The sequence below is a fragment of the Crocodylus siamensis genome, chromosome 1 (assembly GCF_052110815.1).
Source record: "Crocodylus siamensis isolate JL-2025a chromosome 1, ASM5211081v1, whole genome shotgun sequence".
Classification (NCBI taxonomy): Eukaryota; Metazoa; Chordata; order Crocodylia; family Crocodylidae; genus Crocodylus; species Crocodylus siamensis.
The window spans coordinates 293,102,601-293,124,826 of record NC_143395.1 but is presented as its reverse complement, the minus strand read 5'-3'; the positions used below and the strand labels follow the sequence as shown (position 1 = coordinate 293,124,826).

Here is a 22,226-nt window from a genome sequence, read left to right as displayed (position 1 = left end):
TAGAGCAGTTCTCTCTCCTCCCTACAGAGTCAGGCCAAGACCAACTGCTTACCACCCCAGTGAAAGGTGGGTTGGGGTGCCTTAACCCCTAGCCCCCATGACTGAGTGGGTTGCCCCTTGTTTGGAGGGTGGACCTTCAGAGAGAAAGAAAGGGCCATAGACTCATACCTGTCTGGACTTCCCCTGACTGGTCCATGCTGTGGCCAGGACTGGAAGGGTTGAAGGGCCAGGGTCCCATTGTGAGGAATGCCCAAGAGCTGCATGCTTGGGGTTCTGGCTGACCTGGAGGTGGACAGGGCTAGTGAGCCAAAGGTCCTGGGGGGGAACCACACCCAAAAGAGAAGCGGTTCAGGGAGCTATGCTGCCTAGTATAAAGGTGGGTGAGGCTGCCTGAGAAGAATCCAGGCGGGATTCAAATAGAAGGATTCTGGGGGTCAGTGTGAGGGCCAGTGATAATGATAACATTGAGATGCCATCTGTGAGACTTGGGCTGCGGTGTAGGGGAGGAATGGAGCTGCAGATAGCGCCCCCTGGCATGGGGGTGGGAAATGGGCAGCCTCCTGCTTAATTACATCATTTAACTAATTAACAACAAGGCATGCTGGGCGAGAAGGTGGGTGGTTAGCCCAGAAACAGGTGGGCGGGCCACAGGGAAGTCAGCCCCGAGAAGGCCTCCTATTACAATATGACACTACATATAATATCCCGCAATCCACATAAACTATATAACTTACAGCATATATAATAACACATTAAACAAGATAGTAAGGTTTCATAGACACTTGGACTAGAAGGGACCCCGGAGGATCTCTGAGTCCAGCCCCCTGCCCCAGGGGCAGGAAGTTAGCAGGGATCATAGGATCCCAGCAAGATAAGCATCCAAATGTGTCCTGAAGGTATTCAAAGTGGTATGATACAGTACATATGGGGAATCAACTTATATAACCCAAATAAGTTAATAATAATAATATTCCCTAGACTTCCCAAGTAACAATACAAATATACATATTACTACATTGAGAACATATGAACCATATAAACTCCCTTAAAGAATACCCATAGCTATATAGACCTCGACACAACAAGAATCACCCAAAATAGGGAATGAACTTAGTACCTGCCCAAGAGGTTTCCTTGGAGCCCCTCCCCTTTAGGGCCCTGAAATGTGGACACGGTGGAGGCGACAGACTCTCCTGTCCCATGCCCGCCCCCCCTGCAGGGCCCATTTCCCCCACAACTTATGCTTCCTTTCTGAAGCAGCCAAGGCTCATCCCCTGGAGGACAATCCCACGAGGGTCTCTCTCCAGCGGCACCTTTGGCTTTCCTCTATGGCCTGGCACCCTGCACTGGGTAGCCCAGGGCTCTTGCACTCTCTCTCATGGGAGCCAAATCCTTACAGGCTCCATTTTCCCAGTCTCTCACCGGGGGGGTTTCCCTTTCCCAGGCCTTGCTCTGGATACCAGGGCTCTTTTAGCTAAAGGTGGAACCTCACTGCAGGTCTCCAGTCACTCAGCCTAGGCCCGGGGCTAACTTGAACAGCCATGAGCCGTTCCCAGGTCTGTCCTCCCTGTGCTGAGCCATGCACCAGGTGAGGCCTGAGCAGCCACGAGCTGCTCCCAGGGCCAGCTCTCCATGTGCTGATTTGCACACCGACTGCCCAGCCACTTGTTAGGTTCGCAGGCTCAAGCCACCTTGAGCAGCTCCTGGAGCCTGATCCCTGTGCACTGATTCATGCACCGCTGAAGCCCAAGCAATGCCCCTCCCTTCAGAAAAGGGTGGGTTATTGCTTCCCTTGTGTAGTCTCCGGATTGGTAGGCGGGGCTCCACCAATCAAACAGCAGACCCTCGAGCCTGGGACTCAACCCAAGCCCCAAAATGGTAAGCCTCCTACACAAGATATGCATATGTTGCAGCAATCAGGTTAAGATATAATGGTAAACCAATAAATTCAGCTATTTTTGTTAAATGTAACAGGCAAGGATGCATCAAAATTGGAATAATTTACAACTGAAAAAGTTGCCACTGAAAGTTCTTCCCAACAACTGGCTATAGAGTGCTTATAAAATGACTAATAAACGTTATCTGTTTTCTGAAGGCACTGTACTGTCAGAAGGTTTCAAGATGACTGCAAATGTCAGCGCCATTAGAGTAAAATGTAAATTATACTCTACTTTGACTTTTTTCTTGTTAATATAACACTACTGTCTTGTTAATTCTTGTTAAAATAATACTACTATCATTTAAAAAGTCCAGGCCCTGGTGACTGGTCTAGGTATATCTCTGTATATGCCCATTTTATAGTCATGGGGTTGTCAGCAACCTATGGCATGTAGGTCTGATCCAGCATGGGGGATTAGTCTCACAGCACTGTACTGTACCAACCCTCCACTCCCCAGCATTCCTCTGCACTGATGAGCCTGTTGCTCCTCAGTATCAGTGTCAACTGTGCATGCACACTGTGGGGTATATTGTGACAGGGTGTGGGGGCACAGCTCAGGGACACAAGTGCCCAGGTCCTGGGGTTCATGCAGGAGACACAAATGGCCAGAGGCAGGAGGTGGGGCTGGAGAGAGGGTCTGTGCTGGCTTGGTTCTGGGAGAGCTCAGGGGAAGGGCCCGCTGGGCATTCAACTGGAGCAGCTGAGTGCAGGCCAAGTGCTAGCTTGACTCCCTGCAAGGAGCAGGTTACAAGGAGACACAAAGGAGGCTGGGATGCCAGAGGACAGCAATCTAACTTGTGTACCAGATCCCCAATATGGGATCTGGTACACAAGTTCAGTTCACTGATCTAACCTAATCTATTAGATCTGAGTGTGTGTTGATCCAGGTCTATCTTAGATGGGGTTCTGCCATTTTTAGACCAGTCTGTATGTGCTGAACTTCTGTAGAGTTATGAGTTTAGATCAATTTCTGATTACTTAGACCAGTTTATGTGTAATGTCTGCACTTGGCACTGCTCTAGAGCAGTGTAACTCAACCTCTTAGATTGCCAAATTGGGTGCTTGCCACCCACCTGCACAATGGGCCATCACTCCCCTCTGGTAGGAAATGGGGATGCCAAAGTCAGAGGGAAGAGAGAGACAGGAGTGGAGAGGGACAGAGAAAGACAGACGAACAGGGAGGGCTGTGGAAAGGATCAGCAGCACTGCGCAGGACAGAGAAAGTGCCACCTGGGACCAAGCAATATGTTGCCTATCCCCCATATTGCAGGCCTGATACAATCACTTTGAGGGCCAAAACCAGCCCACAAGCCATAGGTTGAGCACCATTGCTCTGGAGTATGCTGGTAAGAAGCATAACCTAAACCCATTCCTACTCAGTATGTGCCAAAGCCAAATTAGGTACTAAAATAGCCCTGGGGGGGCCACCTCTAAATGCTGCTCTCAAGATCTTCAGAATCATAAAAAAGTAGGAAGGGAGCTCCAAGATGGTGGTGAGCATTCCTTTAGAGTGGTTTAACTGATTCATTTCCAAGGTTTAAGGGTGGGGAACCAGAGTGGGTAGGTAGGGTCAAGGCCTATTGTTACAGCAGGAGGTCCAGAACAGGATAGGACCGAAAGCCCCCTACTATGCCTGCATGCCCACACTTGCCCACATGCTCCAAACCTTGAAGCTGACCAGTAAGGTTTCTGTGGGCTCATTCCAACAGATACTCAGTCCTACCAGAGACCAAGTGCTCCAGAGTAGGTGCTGGGGATTGAAGCACATCAACCTCACTGGTGAACTTCTGGTTTTGGACCATGGTGGCAGATGCAGGGCTGGATCCAGATGTGCAGGCACATGTGGTTTGTGGCACTGCAGCCTGCTTCCCCATCTCAAGGCACACTGTGTCCCAGCCAGCTGCTCCACAGCTGGCTGGGGCACAGTGTACCTCAGCATGGGGGCTCCAAATGTCTCAGCGTGGCAGTCTCTGCATTAGAGCCCCCACACTGAGGTACATGGAGATGGGGGGGCGGGGTGGAGCCAGCCCAGGACTACCTGCTCCCTCATCTCCTTGTGCCACTTCCCAGCTGGCTGCGGCACAGGGTGCCTCAGCACAGAGGACAGCTAGCCCCTGTTGAGGCACCATATGCCACAGTCAGACCCCTGCCCCACAGCATGTGGAGCAGCAGGACAGTGTGTCCTGCTGCAAACACATTGGCAGAGGCACGCACTGGGGTACAAAGTAGCAGCACAAATTTGTGTTGCTACTATCTGTGCAGCTGTAAAGACATGCCCCTGTTCATGTGAACCCAGCCTCATGGGTGAGGCATGCTCAGCAACATCCTTCACAGGGTATACACAAGCCCTCAGTTGTGCACTCAAGAATAGATGGAACCTGAGAGCCCAGTGTTATGGGTGACACATAAAATAAACTTGAATGGAAAGGAGCAGTCATCTTTAGTTTTTCACCCCTCATCTAGTGTTTTACTTCATTATGCTTCCTATTTGGCAAAGGGATATTATAAAAATGTAATCTCCTACACCATAACTACATGAAGTTGTTGCTGTATATCTCTGTCAGTATAAGTAGCTAATGTGATTGTCAGTAACTATATAACTTACTGTAATAACAAAAATCAAAAGTATTAAATATACTTAATATTTCCCTTATTTAAAAATATCAGTTTATCATTTTATCATCTGGGAATGAGAAAACTGATCCACTATTTTCTCTCAGTCGGGAATACTCTGCCAATTTTAAAGTAGCCATACGAAAGCATTTAAGGATTATAAACAGAATGATGACAATTATCTCCATTTAATATACTGCAAAGTATATTTATAGTTATCCATTGTTATAATAAGACCGAATATGGAGATTCCAATTTTTCTCAGTGTATAAAGCATGAAAACATACCAGTGACAAACCATGAAACATCATGAAAAAGGAATATGCACAAAGTCTTTAGGGACCAAAACATTATCCGGTACCTAAGAAACTTAAGGCCACGTATACAATGCAAGTACACCAGGCTCAGCAGCAGCATGGACAGCAACACCTCACATCCCAGCATGCTGCAATGTTTCACAGAGGTCCTCTCCTGAACCCATAGTGGAGCTCCACAGTTATAATAGGCATATTAAGTAGCAGGGCATAACTAATTAGCACTGTCATTCATCAGTGCTAATTAGCCTGACTGCAGCTAATTTCATAGGACTTGGCTATGCTGCTTCTAGTTCAGGTTGTGGTCACATGGAGCAGTTCACTGGTGGGTGTGGGCAAGTTTGCAGTCTACATATGGCCTAAGGAGACTACAGTTGGCTAAAAGACTTAATGTAATACATGCCAGAGGGATAAGAACTCCTTATATCTCAAGACAATTGATATGCTAGTGCTTCTGGTATGAATAATTCACCTAGAAAATGTGTGCAGACGAAATGAGAGGCGTGTGCACATGACACTTTAAAGTGGGCTAAATGCTTTTGCACTGCTTTAACGGTGGCGGTATTTGCATGCATCAGCAGCATATTGCGCATTAATTTCAGCCACTGAGAGCCAGTGTCTCCATGAAGCAGGTGCAGCTCTGGCTGCGAAGCAACCAATGCCAACCCCAGCCTAGCCTGATCTGACCAGCCCCCAGCCCCAAGGCAGGGGATCCAGAGACAAGAAGCGTCTGCCTGGCAGAGGGTTTTCCCCAGCCCTCTCCTTCCTGGTAGAGTGGAAATTCAGGTAAGCACCCCACAAGGCCACAGACCAAGGACTCCTGTTGGGAGAAAGGGGTCAGAAGTGCGGGGAGCTGCATGCTTTGGGGCCCATCTAAGCTGGCCCTGCATGCTGCAGGAGTGCCAGAACTGTGCGCTATGGGGCTGGGTTGGGCTGGCCCCACACACTGCCATCATGTGCAGGCAGGGACTATGAGAAGAGGCTGAGGGAATTGGGTTTATTTAGTCTGCAGAAGAGAAGACTGAGGAGAGTAGAATAGCAGTCTTCAACTACTTGAAAGGGGGTGCCAAAGAGGATGGAGCTAGACTGTTCTCAGTGGTGGCAGGTGAGAGAACAAGGAGTAATCATCTCAAGTTGCAGTAAGGGAAGTTTAGGTTAGATATTAGGGAAAAAAATTATCATGAAGAGGGTGGCAAAGCACTGGAACAGACAACCGAGAGAGGTGGTGGAATCTCCATCCTTGGAGTTATAAGGTCTGGCTTGACAAAACCCTGGCTGGAATGATCCAGTTAGGGTTGGTCCTGCTTTGAGCAACAGGTTGGCCTAGATCAGTGTTTCTCAACCCTTAGGTCATGACCCAAAAGAATATATGAAAGGGTTGCAAGCAAACTTTTAAAATAGAACAACAAACTTTAAAAATGGATTCTCCTTTATAGGAGAAAAATGTGGGAAACCATGGCTTTTCCTCTGCAGGTTGTTAGAGTTCCAGCCTACAAGTGGCACCCCGTGATGCTCCCACATGGGCCACCCTGCCCCACACATCCACCCCCTGCCCCTGCCCCATACACTGTGGGGCTAGGGCCTGGGGGTGGAGGGCAGCAGATCGGGAGTGAGGGGCACTGGGTCGGGACCATCCACTGATGTTTACAAATGGCTTCTAGTACACAAAAGGTTGAGAACTGGACTAGATGACTTCCTGACGTCCCATCCCACTCTCATTTTCTATGATTCTATGATTCGCTCTGGGGTTAGATAAAAGAGGTCCAACCAGGGGGAAAAATTGAAAAAAGGCAGCTTATTGGGGAATACCCACTACTTGGGTTCAACAAGTTAAGTATGGTTTATTCCTCCCAAAGCAAAGCCTAGGATCAAAAAGAAATGACTAAACATTCAGAGATCCCAGGCACAGAAAAAAAAAGGGGCTGTTGAAGAAGTAACCTGAGCCTGCTCAGTGAAAATCAGCAAGAACTGAAAATCAATCAGCAGCAGAAAGAGACAAAAACCACAACAGCTTCTCTGCAAACCTAAAGCTGACAGTAACTGGATTGACTGAAATCTATGAAAAGCTGGCAAGGAAAGACAAAGAGTTAGGTGAAAGGAAAACCTTATAGACCTTTATTAGTTTTACCCATCACTCCACAAGCTTTGTACTTTTGAAAGAAAACTATTCCTATTCCTTCATTGTTTGTAGAAACTTTGTAGAGTCATTTTAATTCCTTGCTAATTATAGAGCCCCAAAATGGAATGGCAAAGGTACTAAACTGAGATGGGTCCTGTCACTTTAGCAAGGAGGGATGCAAATCTAGAAATGTAATCTTAAGAACGCTTGAACTGCAGGGCTTCATCCAGATGGAGGTGCAGGAAAGTAGACCTGCAGCTTAATGGGTACACTTGAGAGGGACTAAAAGAGATGCACATTGCCATTTTCAGCAATGACAAGAACATTAAAGTCCTGTTTCTATTTTGCAAAAACCATTTTTATTTTTGCATCATCTCTACTACAAGATTAGGAAGTCTCATTGGTATACTATGTTACTGAAAGAACACAATTTTTTTTCTGACAGGCAGGTTTTAGAGCTCTCACCAGGTGTCACATTTTAAAGTGCCTTAAAATACACAATGCTGAAAATAAAACATAAAAAAAAAAGAATTTACGTGCTCTTAAAAATAATCTATGTTTAACACGCCACTCAAAGGTGACTACTCAAAAGTGGTCCAAAACAACAAAAGATATTTAATGTACATGACAGACCGTGACAATCTGGGAAACAGCATAGCAGTGCAATTTCATACAACTTTAAAGACTTCTCTGATTGCTAATCAGAGGGCAAAATGGCAACTAAATAGTTGATTAAAACAGCTGCTTCAAACAATCCATTTCAAGTTATCACAGGCTTCTAGCAATTAGAGATGGAAATAACCAATTAAGACATCTTGAATGCATTTTGTTGCTTCTACACAGCCAAATTACTACAGCTACCTTTTAATGAAATCTGCCTTTATCTCCTTCTCTTCCCATTTCACAGAAAATGTCAATAGAAATAGGGCTTCAACATTTGATTTAATTGAGCAGCTACTGATTAGCTTCTCTGTGACAGTAGCTGCTGATTGTGACAAAGGTGCATGATATGGTAATTATAAGACTACTGTAGATGAATGTACCAAACTGATAGTAACACTGATTATAAGGAAGCTAATCTGAGGCAAAATATGCTAGTTTCTTGAAAGTTCACAACACTCCATTGGCTAAACATTCCCAAAACTGCTGTTTTAGTTAATCCACAATGTAACTATATATAATTAATTTCTTTAAGATACTGAAACCACAATAGAAAAGTTAAAACCTCAAAAATAAAATTTCTATTTAGGAAAGTATATCACAAAGCCATTACACAATATCAGTGTGAAATAAAATTAAGGTTATCAGGGTGAATTTTCTGTATGTTTTCATACTTATTTGGGAACTCTGTGCAAAATAGCACTTTAAATAAAATTTTACTATATTAAGAACTCTAGTTATTCACTAAAAAGTCTAGGCAGCTATTGCTTTAATTAGAAAACAAGAAGATTATTAAAGAACTGGTTTCCTTTAAAATAAGAAATTGGGCAATTATGAAAAAAATACTAGATACTGAAGAGTGTAATAATTTACTTCCAGTAGGCAAAGAAAGGTAATAATTGTTATAATTATGCATACTTACTATTAATATTAACATTAAGGACTTTTTCAAGAAAGAGATAATTACTTACCTCATTTTCTCTGAATATATCCTAGGAGATTCTCATCCTCAAGCCTTTTGCAAGACAGGCAGGAACTTCCCACAAGTAGAGCCTTGGCCCTCAAGAGCAGCAGGAATAGAAGTATAAACACAACTCCCACCTATATGAACTGTGGGTTATAACTGTCTACTCAGGACTAGTTGGGAATTGGGAATTTATCATTCATCTGAGTGACTCCAGCATGTGGCAATAATCATTCAATGCCTTCCCAAGTAGTGTGTGATCAAGCAGTCATTCTCCAGTTGTGAAATAGATGTCACATTTCATGGAAACATACAGCACTAGTATCTGCCCAAAAGAGAAAACACTATCCATTTTAAGCTCATGCTTGTGATACTGCTGCTCTTGAGAATCAAAACTCTATGTGTGAAAAGACTGCCCCGTGCCACACAGTGTATTTAGGGTGACCAGAACACATCCAAAGTGAAAGACTTCATCTGCTCTGACAGACGCGTCCTGAAGTTCTGACAAGCTCCAGGAAGTGTTTGGCTGACTAAAAGTCCCAGAACACTTTAAAAACCCTTAGTACTTCCTAAAAAAGAGAGGCATGAAGCCTTTGGTTTTGACTACTATAGAAGAGTATCTCGTACTGAAAGGGCACTGTTCCACCTTTGAAACAAAGTGCCAGTGCAAAAGCTAGCTTTCTAAATGGTGGAATTTCTTCCTTCCTTGCCTTGTGAAAGAAGCCTATGGGACAGTGTACAAGTCCAAGTGAAAAGGACTGATACAGACCAGGTAAGAGTTGCCAGTGGCAGCAGTAGGCCCTTGATATGACAATGACAGTTTTCTAGTAGACAGGGAAGTCATTGTTGAATCCAGAGATGACTGAAGAGACAAATCTGAGATCTGCCTGTTTGGCTACAGACATGGCATACAATTCCAGAAGGAAAGATTGGTGAATTCAGGTCACAGCTCTTTCCCTGATGGTATCATTCCAAAGCTTTCAGGTATATCCAACATGTTGCTCAGGTTTCACACCCATACAAAAGGGTAGAGATTACAACAACCTAGTAGACAAGAAGTTTGATTTTGGTCATGGTGTTATGATCATAGAAGATATGATTTTGGAGATATCCAAAGGCAGCACTAGCAGATTTTATTCACAGTTGAATATCATTACCTGTGTTTACTTTTTGGGAAAAGGTGACTACCCAGGTCAGGGGAATGCTCAACATTCTCCGAGGACTGCTGCCTAATTGTAATATGTAGGGGAGAAGCTTGGTTTGGGGTAGGTTGGTTTGGGGTAGGTTGATGAAATATCTTGGTTTTTGTGAAGTTGACAGTGCATCTAAACATTTCATTTGCTTCACAAAAGCAGTCAAGGGAGACCTGGAGATCTTCAAATGAGTGGACACACACAGCACAATCATCACTGTACTGAAGATCAGTAATGGAGGTGTTGGTTATCTTGGATATGGAATGTAACTGGTTGATATTAAAGAGATTTCTGTCCATGTGATACTGCATGCTGACTCCAGATGAAAGTCTATTAACGCAGTGAGATGCAAAATAGCTGTGATATAGCTGGAAAAAAACTGTTGGTGCAATCATGCATCTTTGCCTAACTCCAGTTCTTGCCTTAGCATTTCTAATAGTGAAGGGTTCTGTTTTCAAGCCATTGTTTAGGATGGTTGCTGTCAGGTGATCATAAAGAAGTCTGGTGGTGGTAACAACATTTTGACAGACACACAAATCTCATCAGAGTCTTCCATAGAGCCTCTCTGTTGATTGAATCAAAGGCCTCAGTCTGGTCACGAAGGCCTTATAAAGATCTCTCTGTTATACATGGCACTTCTCTTGCAGCTGTCTAGCAACAAAGATCATGTCTATAGTACCTCTGAATGGTCTGAAACCACAATGGGATTCAGGCAGGATCTCCCTGGCGATGGGTGGATTCTACTGAGGTAGGATTCACCACCAAGGAAAAGTCATTTTCATATCAGTCACATGAAAAGCATCCAAGCCAGGACAGATCTCCCATATCCTCATTAAACTCAGGTTTTAAGCAGTCTTACCTTTTCCTACACTTTTACTAAGATGCCCAAGTTTGCAACCAGACTGTCAAAATTGATCCTAGCACTGACATATATGGTTCAGGAAGAAACTAAAGGCAGAATAGATGAGGCTAGCTAAAGCAGGTTGGAATTGAAAGAGCTAAAGAACCAGAACAACAAGTCATAGAGCCATAGAGAGTTTTTACACATGCTCTGGGCTGGGAGGGAGGGTTAATTAGAGGGGCTCCCAGAGCCCCTTGATTTAAAGCACCAGGAGTGTCTCGTGTATCAGGGTCCCAGCACTTCAAAATGGTGGCAGAGGTGCTTTATCTAAGCTCTTCAAACAAGTTTTAGTTAAAATGCCCCTACTACCCTTTGAAGCGCAGGCATGCTGATACAAAAGAAGTGGAGGCTGGCAGGAGTGTAGTCATTACCATGCTCCAGCAGACTCGATTAATCTACATTACAGCATGTCAAAGCACATCAGAGTAATTACAGCACATTAGCGCAGCCTCCCATAGTTCCTGCAGAAAACTCCTTTACAGTTGCAGACAAAAACAAATTGATGACTGGTAGCTTCCACCTGTGGGTTAGACAGGCAAGGAAATGCAGCTACCAATATGATGGCAATAAATGAACCTTGTGTCTGAACCCACTTGTATCTACCTTTAAAGGGGTAGAAACTTTAGATTTTGGGCAGTTTAGGGAGTTTGCAGAATACAAGACCAGGAGTCAATATCCTGTGCAAGTGCTATCTGGGTTAGCTTTGCATATCTTGGAATTTTTCCCCTCCTACAGCCATAATGACCCAAAAATAAATATACGTTCATCTTTCACAAAAGCATTTACTAAATAGTCTATATTCCAATAATGCTTCTTAGCACTATGAAAAAGATTCCATTTCTCTTAAATTGTACAAACAGTGCTACATTTATTTAATATTGCCTTATTATTTAAGTTGCCTTATTATTCATAGTTTGCTTCATGCAGTCAGTAAGTAATAATTCTCACCATTTAACTAAAATATATACAGCTAAGAAAATCATGACTTGAAAAAAATAAAAATGAATAATCTAAATCAAATTATTGGTAAAACACTAACTTTCAGGAACAGAAGGAGGCTGTGAACCATTCATTTCTAGAGCAACAACATTAACGTAGATGACATTAATCTGATGGTTACTATGTATACAACTCAATGGCTATAAAAAAATTATTCCATGCCCAAACTCACCAACAATCTCACTTGGCTCCTTGTTGTAAAGTTTTTTGTTCCAATAAAGAAGTCTGAGAAAAGGAAAGGAGACCAGAAGAACAAGACAAATTCCAACAAACATATGTCCAGTAAATGCTGCAAAATCCAATCCCTAGGAAAGAAAAGATACAATTTTAAATTACAGATCAGTTATTTTCCTATATTAACAGCAAGGGGGGAAAAATTGACTATATGTGCTTAACTATTCAGTGATTGATACATATGTACCCCCCAAAATTTGGCAATTTTCAGCTATAGCAGTTTTTGTGTCTCCCCAGTTTCAAGTAAATTAAACTATCAAGATAAACATGAACCCAAAAATATTCAATTACTCTTTTTTTTCACTTTTTAATATAAATAGTAACCCATCAGAAAACCTGGCTTCAACTGACAGCTTGGCTTCTTGCCTGCAACCGGTAACAACATAAGTATTTTTTGCATCCTAAACCAGGATTCTACAATACATTCTATTCCAACAATATTATTTTATTACAACAGAAACATCATATAGCAACTGTCAGGATGCGGACATGGGGCCTGGTGTCTTGAGGGCATCCACTTGCCTCGCTCGTACCAGGGTGGGCATCAGTCAACAGAATCGGGTCAGGTTCCTGCCCCATTATCTCATTTGCCACGTCGTCTCTGATTATTTTTAATTAAGCCAGGAGGGTGATGGTTTCCCCGACCCAAAGCCAGCTGACACTTGTTCGGGTGGACAGTGCAACCAGGCAAAAATAAAGGAAACAAAAAAAATAAAGGGAAAAAACCCTTCAAGCCCCAACAGCATCTCCTCTGTCTCCTTCTTTGTTCACTTTCTGGGTCCCTTGATTGGAACTTCAGTGACTGAGTGGGTTTTTTTCACTTCTCCGTTAATTGCTGTCCCACTGGCTTAATCGCCCATCAGCCACAGCCAATTAATGTGGAGCCAGGGTTTCTCTCTCCGAGCCCCTCTGAGCTCTGAAGACCCAATGGGTCTGTTGCCCTGTTCCCAGGGACTTCAGTCCTGGGCAGCAGGTGGGTGATTCCCCTCCGTCACCCCTGCTCTCTCTCCTCTATGTCTCCTCTCCCTCTTGCCATTGCCTGCCACCAGAAAAAGCTCCTGGCTCATAATTGCACCAATTCAGTGCTCCCGGCAAGCTGACAAAGCTCCATGGGGGCAGGTTGGGAGATCGCTCCAGAGCACATGACTAAACAGATCTTCTCAGTCGGGGCTCTTTATACTTACTATCTGATAAAGACCTTGAATTAAAGAATGAAGTGGAACAGTGCCTTCATCAACACATGCACTTTACTGCAAGTTGACTAACTAGCTCCACAGTAAAGCATTGTTATCTATACATGCACTGCTATTAGAGCACAGTAGATTAATTAACTCCATTGTAGGATAGTACAGTTGGGGACAGTACTATCCTACAGTGGGGTAATTTACTCCACTGAAACACACATGTGGATGGTGATGGCCTGGCTGGGGCATGAGGGTGCTAAAGTACAATGGCTTCCTGTCACCTAGCCCCACACTTTTGCACCCATGGTCCCCAGCCAGTCCCAACACTGGCGCCCAGATCCAGGGCTGACCCTCCAGGACCCTGCCAGCCAGGGGTGCCCTGCCCTGGCTCAAACTGCTGTGGTCCCAGACACACATGCAGATGCTGTGCTTGGGAGCAGCTGACTCTGGCATGAACTGTGCCGGAGTTTATCACATCACTTTAATAGCACATGTAGAACCACTCAGTGTAAACAAATCCATATATACTGGGATGCATTAGCCAATGCATCACGAGCAGGGCTAAGAAAGTAATACTTCCTCTCTACTCAGCATTAGTGAGACCCCAGCTGGAGTACTGTGTCATATTCTGGGTGCTGCACTTCAAAAAAGATGTGGAGAATCTTGAAAGAGTCCAGAAAAGGGCCACAAGAATGATTATGGTCCTGAAGGACAAACCATATGAGGAAAGACTAAGGGATCTGGGACTGTTCAGACTGGGGTAGAGAAGACTGACAGGGGCTTGGTGGCCATCTATAAGTATGTAAGTGGTGAATATCAGGAGTTGGAAGAAAACTGTTCACTAGGGTGCCCTAAGGGAGAACAAGGAACAAAGGCCATAAATTGTTAGAGGATGGTTTCAGGTTGGACGTAAGGAAGAACTTCTTTATGGTAAGGGTGACGAGAATCTGGAACAGACTTCCCAAGAAGGTGGTGCAGTCCCCAGCCTTGGAAGTTTTCAAGAGGAGACTGGATAGACATCTTACTGGGGTTACTTGATCTCAGCATTAGTCCTGCCCAGAGCAAGGGAGTTGGACTCAGTGATCTACAAGTGGAGATTGGCACACATGGAGGACAATTGAAGACCCTCTGGGTTAGAATATGAGGGGAACATGGAAGGGGAAAGAATGCTAGGAGTCTACTACAGACCTCCAAATCAGCAACAAGAACTGAACGATAAATTTGCTAGGGAACTGACTAAGGCTTCATGCTCTCAGTGCATGGTTGTCATGGGAGACTTCAACTACTTCCTCACATGCACAGATTAGCCCTACCTGTCTCAAGAAGTTTATGGGCCAACAAGAGGTAAGGCACTTCTGAACCTGGTACTGGCCCAAGGGGGTGATCTAGTCAGCAACCTAAGAATTGAAGGAAAGCTGGGTGCCTATCTTGCTGGGATTCTTTGATCCTAGCTGACTTCCTGCCCCTTGGGCAGGGGCCTGGACCTGATGATCTTACGAGGTCCCTTCCAGCCCTACTGTCTATGAATCAGTTAATCTTTTGAAGTCCCTTTCAGCCCTTAATTGATATGGTTCTATGATATGGTGGAAAAGTTCATGTTCAACATTTAGGGTAGGGTTTTATAAAGTGCTTTGTATTAGTCTAATTTTGTTTCCATTGACGTCAATGGGTAAACTGTAAATATCCTGTGACTTCAGTGAGAGGAAAGCTGAGACATTGCAGTTTGGTTTTGAAAATTTCATTCATGTATTTTAAATGGTCATTGCTATTTTTCCTCTTAATTTTTTGCCACTTTTTCTTTATATAATGTTATTTTATTTAAATTAAAAGTCTTGCTGGCAAAGGCTGCCAAAAGTAGACACTGGAAATATTTTGATAGCAACCACAATGTCAGGTTTGGAAGGAAGAACCATGTTGTGATAAAAAACGCTGTACAAAAATTTGGGGATTATGTTTACATAGCAGACGGCAGCACTGTGCAGAGACTGGATCAAACTAGGTCTAGAAGCAAAAGTAGCATAGTCTTGTTAGCATAGCAATGCCCAAGGCAGGGAGCACAGACTAATAAACTATACAGTGGGAGCGCCTACATGAGACGTTTACTGCAGAGCTGCCTAATTAGGGTCCTAATTAGAGCCAGGGTCCTATGCCTTTAGGAAAAAGGAGTTGCCAGCATGGAGACTGTCCTTTTATCAAGAGATGAGACGCTTCTGTGGAGAGTGAGACAAGGCAGACAACTGGCCAACCAAAATGGCCCTCAGACATTTAAGCCCCTGCCAGAAGCCAGACAGAGGGAGGGAAGAAAGGCAGAAGTCCGGGTAGTGGAGCAAGAGGCTCTTGAGACATACAGTGACACGGGGGGGTTCTAGTGTTCCTCAGAAACCTCAGCAGCTCAGATGCTATGAACCTGTGAGAAGTAATAGCATCCCAGCCCCTCCTGTAACATCTGCATACTCCAGGTGAGCGGACAGCTGTTAAAGTGGTAGTATTTCTTTTTCTGTTTTGTTTCCTTTACTGCATTGTACTCTGGGAAGGGAAAGTTTAACAGCCTATGTGTTTGTTGGAGTTAGGCCGGTGAGCTGGGATGGCTGTAGGGAAGTGTGCAGAGGCCATAGTAGGATGCCAGTGGTGCTCAATAAGGATTAGGGTCCTGCCAGAACAGCGCATAAGCTGGAGATGACTGGAGGCCAAGAGAACCAGGGGCCATAGCCCACAAGTCAAAAGTAGGGTTGAAGACCCCGAATCAAAGAAGACTGGAGCTCATAAACCAGGCCTAGTTATAATGGGCCTAAGGTTGAGAGAACCTAGCCAGAAAAGCAGGGTGGAAGCCAGGGAAGGCTGACTCCCTTTCCATAAAGTGACAACAATGTCAGTACAAAGAAAGGCAGTACCCAGACGGAATCTCCTGATAGGAACTTTCTATAAAATCACCCAGGCATAAAGCTGCTGAACTGGAGCAGGGCCCCAACCACAGCTGGAGCTGCAGAAGGAAGATTACCAGTGGCAGTGGATGGGTGGGGGGCAGAGGCAGGAGGGAGCAGTGAAAGTGGGGAGCAAAGGTGTAACAGAGTAGAGGCTGCAACTCCAGCTCTGGGCTCAGAATCAGAACCTGCTTGAACTCTCCTTGCTTCTACTGTTATCTAAGATGAGGGGGCTTTTTCCTCCTGTTGAATTGGGGTGGGGGAAACCTTATCTTGGATTCAAATAAATACAGTACATAAACTTAATATGAAAGTAGGTGTATTTACCTAAATGCTTATAATACAGGCCTGTTCCTGTAAAGACATGGACAGAAAGAGAAGACAAAAAAAATGCCGTCATAGGAATCCTGCAGATCACCTTCAAAATAGAACTGACCAAAGTTCTGAAATTACACAAAAATTATCCAGGTGGAATGAAACAGATCAAGAAACATGTAAGAGCAACATCTGTTTCTATATAGTTTCAGAACTGGGAGGTCTGATGAATTCCTGAATGATAGGAGTTAGCCAAGAATCTGAAAGTGATTCACATACGTGATATCTGTAGTTACAGAAGGTACAGCAAGAAGCCTAAATCAAAGTGGAAAAAATCCTTATCCTCAAGATAAAAAATGACTAAGATACAGTTGCATGAGGAACAGATGACCCATACAGATTGTCAGAATAGTCAAGAACTATTAGAATCAGGAAAATAGTTTTGATATGTAATAGGCTCTAAAAGTGTAATACACTTGAGTCTTTCCATAAAGTGACAGCAATATATCCATGTCAGTGCAAAGAAAGACAGCATCCAGATGGAATCTCCTGATAGCAGCTTTCTGTAAAATTACCCAGACATAAAGCTGCTGAGGTGGCTTACTAATTTGGAAAAGAAAAGAACAGGTACCTGAAAAGTCACAGGAAACACCTAAGTATCTGATAATCAGATACATTCATACATTATAAAAACTTGACAAAATATAAGAAAATGGTACATGGGTACAATGTACTACAAACAGATTTACAAAGTTTTTTGCCTCTCTTGGTTTTCAATGTCTGCACTGTTCAATTATAAAACTGAACAAAAATTGAACAAGAATTCCCAGATGAAAAATACAAATAAGAAATGTTTATATGAAACTCACAAAACTATTTTTCTATATGAAAAAGAAAAGCATAATAAACAGGAAAACAAAATAAAATACTGACGTTGATAGGGAGCCCTCAGGGTTTGATTGATAGCTGAAAGAAATTGAACTGAGATAGGGCTGAGCATGCTAATGCGTATTTTGAAGAGATAAAACCAGCTTTTATCCTTGAGATTCAACATCAGGGCATAAGACCTGATATACACATGCCTGAAAAGTGAAGATGTGTGGACAACATCTCTAAGGAAAAGTTGCCTGATCCTTTCTGGTGTCCCATCCCAGTATTTCCTCAAGCTGAACAGCATCTCAGAAATTAAGCTGAGTTTCATGATCTGGTTCAGCTCCAAAATGCCTTATCTTTGGAATCTTTTTAAATGAAAAAAAAGGCCAACCTCCTGAAATTTAGGCAGTCTTTCAGTCAGCATAGTGGATACAGAAAACCTACTTACTTTTACAATGGAGCTTGATCTGTCTATGAAAAGTATTGTACAACAGGGTGCCTGCAACAGCAGGAGACTGCACTTCACTTGGTAATCTAAGAAGTCCTTTCCCAGTCCTACGTTCCTAACTTCCTCACCCACTCCTCCTCATATCAGACTAAATTACACAGTGAAAAAGGAGTCTTAGTGAGTTAGAACATCTTACTCCTTGCAATTCTCTGGAGGCTGGTAATTGTCTAGTATCATCCCTATCCTACTTAATCCTAGAAAGGCATCTTCCTGTGGTGGCACACAACTCACCATCTGCCGCACTAGGTAGTGTGCACTGCTTTCTTCTTAGCTCACAGTCCACAGCTTTATATTCCCTTGACACTTCAGGAGATACTCTTCAGGACTGGGTAGGCAACTTTTATAATAGGTATAATCAGAAAAATAGGCAAAAGAGGCGGCCAGCAGTTGACTAGCGTTCTGTGCAGAGCTTGCAGAAGAGATCACTGCCATAATTAGGGCACAGAAAGCAGGGGGCTGGAAAGAAACATCCACAGCTGCAGAACCGTGACGGAAGTTGCCACTGACCCAGTGTGTGGCAGCTGCCCCAGGCATGCTGGCCTCACTGTTACTCCTCCAGAAGAGACTTTTGTGATATCCCTGAAGAGAAAAAGAAGAAAGTGTTCCACAGACACGGGTTGTTGCCTGCAGTATCTTTGTAAGGGGTAATACCTTCCTATGCTGAAGCAAGTAAAAAATGGGATCATGATCATATGAAGCCACAGTCTTCTTTTTGATCCTTCTACTACTTCACAGGAGCAGACTGCACCACAAGTACATTTAGGAAGAGTCTGTCCCATACAAATAGACACAGATGCATCCCACTGAGGGTAAGCCCCAGGTCCCAACTGCTCCACATTCTTCTCTACCATTCCTGCCTGTGAAGGGGAGGTAGTCTTCCTACAGATGTATGCATCCTCTCCCATATTGCTGTTAGACATACATGTCTTGCACGCCTTTACTACCACTCATAGAATGCCACATAGTCTAGGCCATGGTTTTACCTTTTAGAAATTGGATTATTCAGATTAAACTGAATAATCTAACTGGACATACAAATCAATGCCAAACGACTATCTAACCTTTTTATTCCTTCAGAAAACAATATAAAATGGCCTGGGTGTCTTTTATATACTGCAAAAAAATACATTAATTTCTGTAATGATTTTTTCTTGAATAGCCTGAAATAGATTTGGCTCACACAACAGACTACAAATAATTTTCCTTTGGGAGGTTTCAGTCTGTCAGATAAATGCTATGTGGTGCCAAAAATGCCTGTTACTTGAAGCAATGCTGATTCTGTAAAACTTCTCCTACTTCCCAGATGACAAAGAAAATCTTATGGGGTTTTTTTAGGAGATCATACCCTATAAATTCTATTGTCTGCATGTCTCTAGAAAGATTTTTGTTTATGTATTTAAATAAAATTTCAAACATTGCTCTTTCATACCAGAGAAGATGCTATTTTCCTAAAATAATGGATCTTCCTGTTCTCTGACAAGTTTTCTTCTTAAGGTTTTTAGAAGTTTGAAATTTACTTCCTTACAAATAAATTTGAGGACAAGTCTGCAGTTTTAGGGCCAAGAGAGAATATTACATATAGGCACACAAATCCTAGAATTAAATCTTGATCTAGGGCCAAAATAGCACTGCTAGTCCAAAGAATTTTTTAAGGTCATATATATCTTGAATCACCAAGGCTAGAAATAAATGCATTGACAGATTCATGGCAATGTTATCTTTTTTGCATACTCAAGGAGTACCAATACCTTACTTTTAATCTAATGATCTTTCTTTTATATTTCAAGAACATCAAAACAAAGAAGAACAAAGGAAATATTTCTGTTACCATACCCAAACAGGAAAATAGGTCATGTTTAAAAATGTGCTACTCAGCACCTTTTGACGCTTTTTAAACCCCAACATGGAAATGGTTTAACACTTTTGAAATCTGTTATAACTGGTTTTCAGTCAATCCAGTTTTTGTCTGGTTTTTTTTAAAGTTGTTAAACATACATATAATAGTACATACATGTTTAAAACCATGTTAAAATAAGTTATCTGACAGTCTCATAACTATTTACGTATAGCTTAGTTTGTAGTATTTATTTTTAGTGATGCCAATTCACATGACATTGGACTGCACATACCATCTTGCCCTCTTCTCCTTTCTTCCCTATATCTGATACTTTCATCCTGGCATGATTCAGAGTGTCATTTCCTGAAGAAGTTGTGTTCAAAAATGCTGACTGCTATATGAAAGCTCGCAAACACTTCTTTCATGTGGTGTTAAAAACTAATATCTGCCCTGCAATAAGAGATTTAACTTCAGCTTATATATCTGTATGTGTAGTAATAGCAATCATAATTTAGAGATGGCCCATAACAGGAGACTAAGGGAGTTGGGAATTGGTCCCTTAGGTAGTAGTGCAAGTAAGTTAGGGAGAGAGAAAAAGTGTCTAGCAAAGTTGCCTGCAGTCCAACAATAAAGTTTATTGCTTACTTCTTCTCATTCATTGTACAACTATTTACTGAACCTGGTGATCACTACATACTGGAGTTAGCTTTAAACACTACCAGGTAGTGATAGCACTGTCTATGAGTCTCATCATAGATTGCAAAACCCACCCAAAATGCTGCATAAATGCTCAGGCAGGTGACATTACTCGAATGCTTGGCAAAAAAAAATAGCTACTTGTTCTGTTTTTGAGATGGATACATGATTTTGTGCCTAAGATGATGGGAGTTTTCTGAGATCACAAGCTATCAACTGTTCCTAGCTGCAGGTGAAAGAATAATGACCCAGTAAATTTAAGTGAAAAAATGTCTTATTTAGAAAATAATGAATTCCCCCATATTTTGCCACTTAACCATGCTGAACCATTGTAACTTCTGCTATGTGCAGACACAAACAGTTTAAGGTCAGAGTCAGCAGCATGGTGTTCCCATCAACTTGAATTTTTCTGAGGGCAAACTACTGAAAAGGTAGAAATAAAAGAAAGAGCTGAAGTCTTATAAAGCAATTGGATGTTTTACACAGCTATCAACCAATAACTCAGCAAAATCCTATAAATTAAGTGACACTGTTACTTTATGGTCCACTATTTTATAATCTGCCAAGACTTAAAATGCTTTTATAGACTAATTTAAACTATTATCTGCAGTGCTTCAGTCATAAGCAACACAGGTTAACAAGTAATTGTTATCCATAGATTGCAAATGCTACTGTTTGTCATAATCTATACCCAATTAATCTTGAATCACAATGAATAATAGCTTTTAAATCCAAAAGATGAACAATTTGTGATAACTATACTCCTATGCAGTCTTATAAAAGTAGGCATCGCTATGAAAAGGTCTCTGGTTTCCAGTGCTACAGTGACAGAGAACAAGACAAACTGACTAGGCAAAAATGAAAGTTTGTTTAAACATCAAAATGTCTTACTTACAAGAACTGCACATTTATTCATTTCATATTCTTTTTGTTTGCAAATCAAGAGATGCTTGCTCTGTGACCCTGTTAAGATCTTTCTTTACATCCCTAATAAGATGATATACGTATTATGAAAAACATCATCTTTCCTTTCCATACTTACTTTGTCCCTCTCAGTCCTTTGCACCTTTTATAGTCATTTGAAGTAAAATTGGAAGTAAAATTGCCAACAAATAAAAATCATAGTGCTTTGCATTCACTTTGAGCAGCTGCCTTGCATCTCGAATGGCTCAGAGACAGTACTAGCCTATGGTGGAGTAATTACATTAGCTGAAACACATATATAGAAGGTAACAGGGGCTGGCTGGGGCATGAGGGTGCTTAAGTGCAGGGGCTACCTGCTGCCTAGCCCCACACTTAAGCACCCTTGTGCCCCAGCCAGCCCCTTTGCCTCCCTCTGCCAACACACAGAGCCTGGGGTTGACATTACCCCTCAGCTGTGCCCCTTGCCAGCCTGGGGGTGCTCCACCCCAGCTGAAACTGCTGTGGTCCTGGGTGCACATGCAAACATTTCACCCAGGACCAATTAACTCCTGCGCAAACTGTGCCAGAGTTTATGACATCACCTTAATAGTACATGTAGATGCACTCACTGTAATCACTGATACAGATCATGGACGCCCATATATTTGGAGCCATTTCAAACGGGGAACATCATTCGACAGCCTCTGTTGCATTGTAATTGTTACGTGTGCACAATTTGCCTATGATACATATGTAGCAGAATCGCTCCAGATTTAACACTAGATGAAAGAGTGTTAGCAGTTAAAGTTGTTTTGCTATACTTGTACCATTTCCAGCTCGTTCACATATACAAATTAGAAGTAACAGCTACTATCCTTTTGAAACACCTTGAAATGTGCATGTGTTCTTATCCAAAGAATGTATTAATCCTTAAAAGGGGCTTGACCCAAAACCTAGTGAACTCATTGGAAAGGATCCCATTCACTTCAAAGAGCTTTAGGCAGGCCTCTGACTCTGTGAAGTGTTTATTACAGGTAAGGAAACTGAGATGGA

General features: G+C 42.7%; 1 protein-coding gene across 1 annotated transcript in view; it reads right to left on the bottom strand.

Moving 5' to 3' along the window:
• The window catches only part of OCA2 (OCA2 melanosomal transmembrane protein), a 416,292-nt gene that overhangs the window by 212,284 nt on the left and 181,782 nt on the right, over nucleotides 1–22,226 (bottom strand). The window contains exon 15 of the mRNA XM_090031667.1: nucleotides 11,875–12,007. Within this exon, the coding sequence (XP_089887793.1) occupies nucleotides 11,875–12,007 (133 nt within the window). The remainder of the gene's footprint in view (nucleotides 1–11,874; nucleotides 12,008–22,226) is intronic.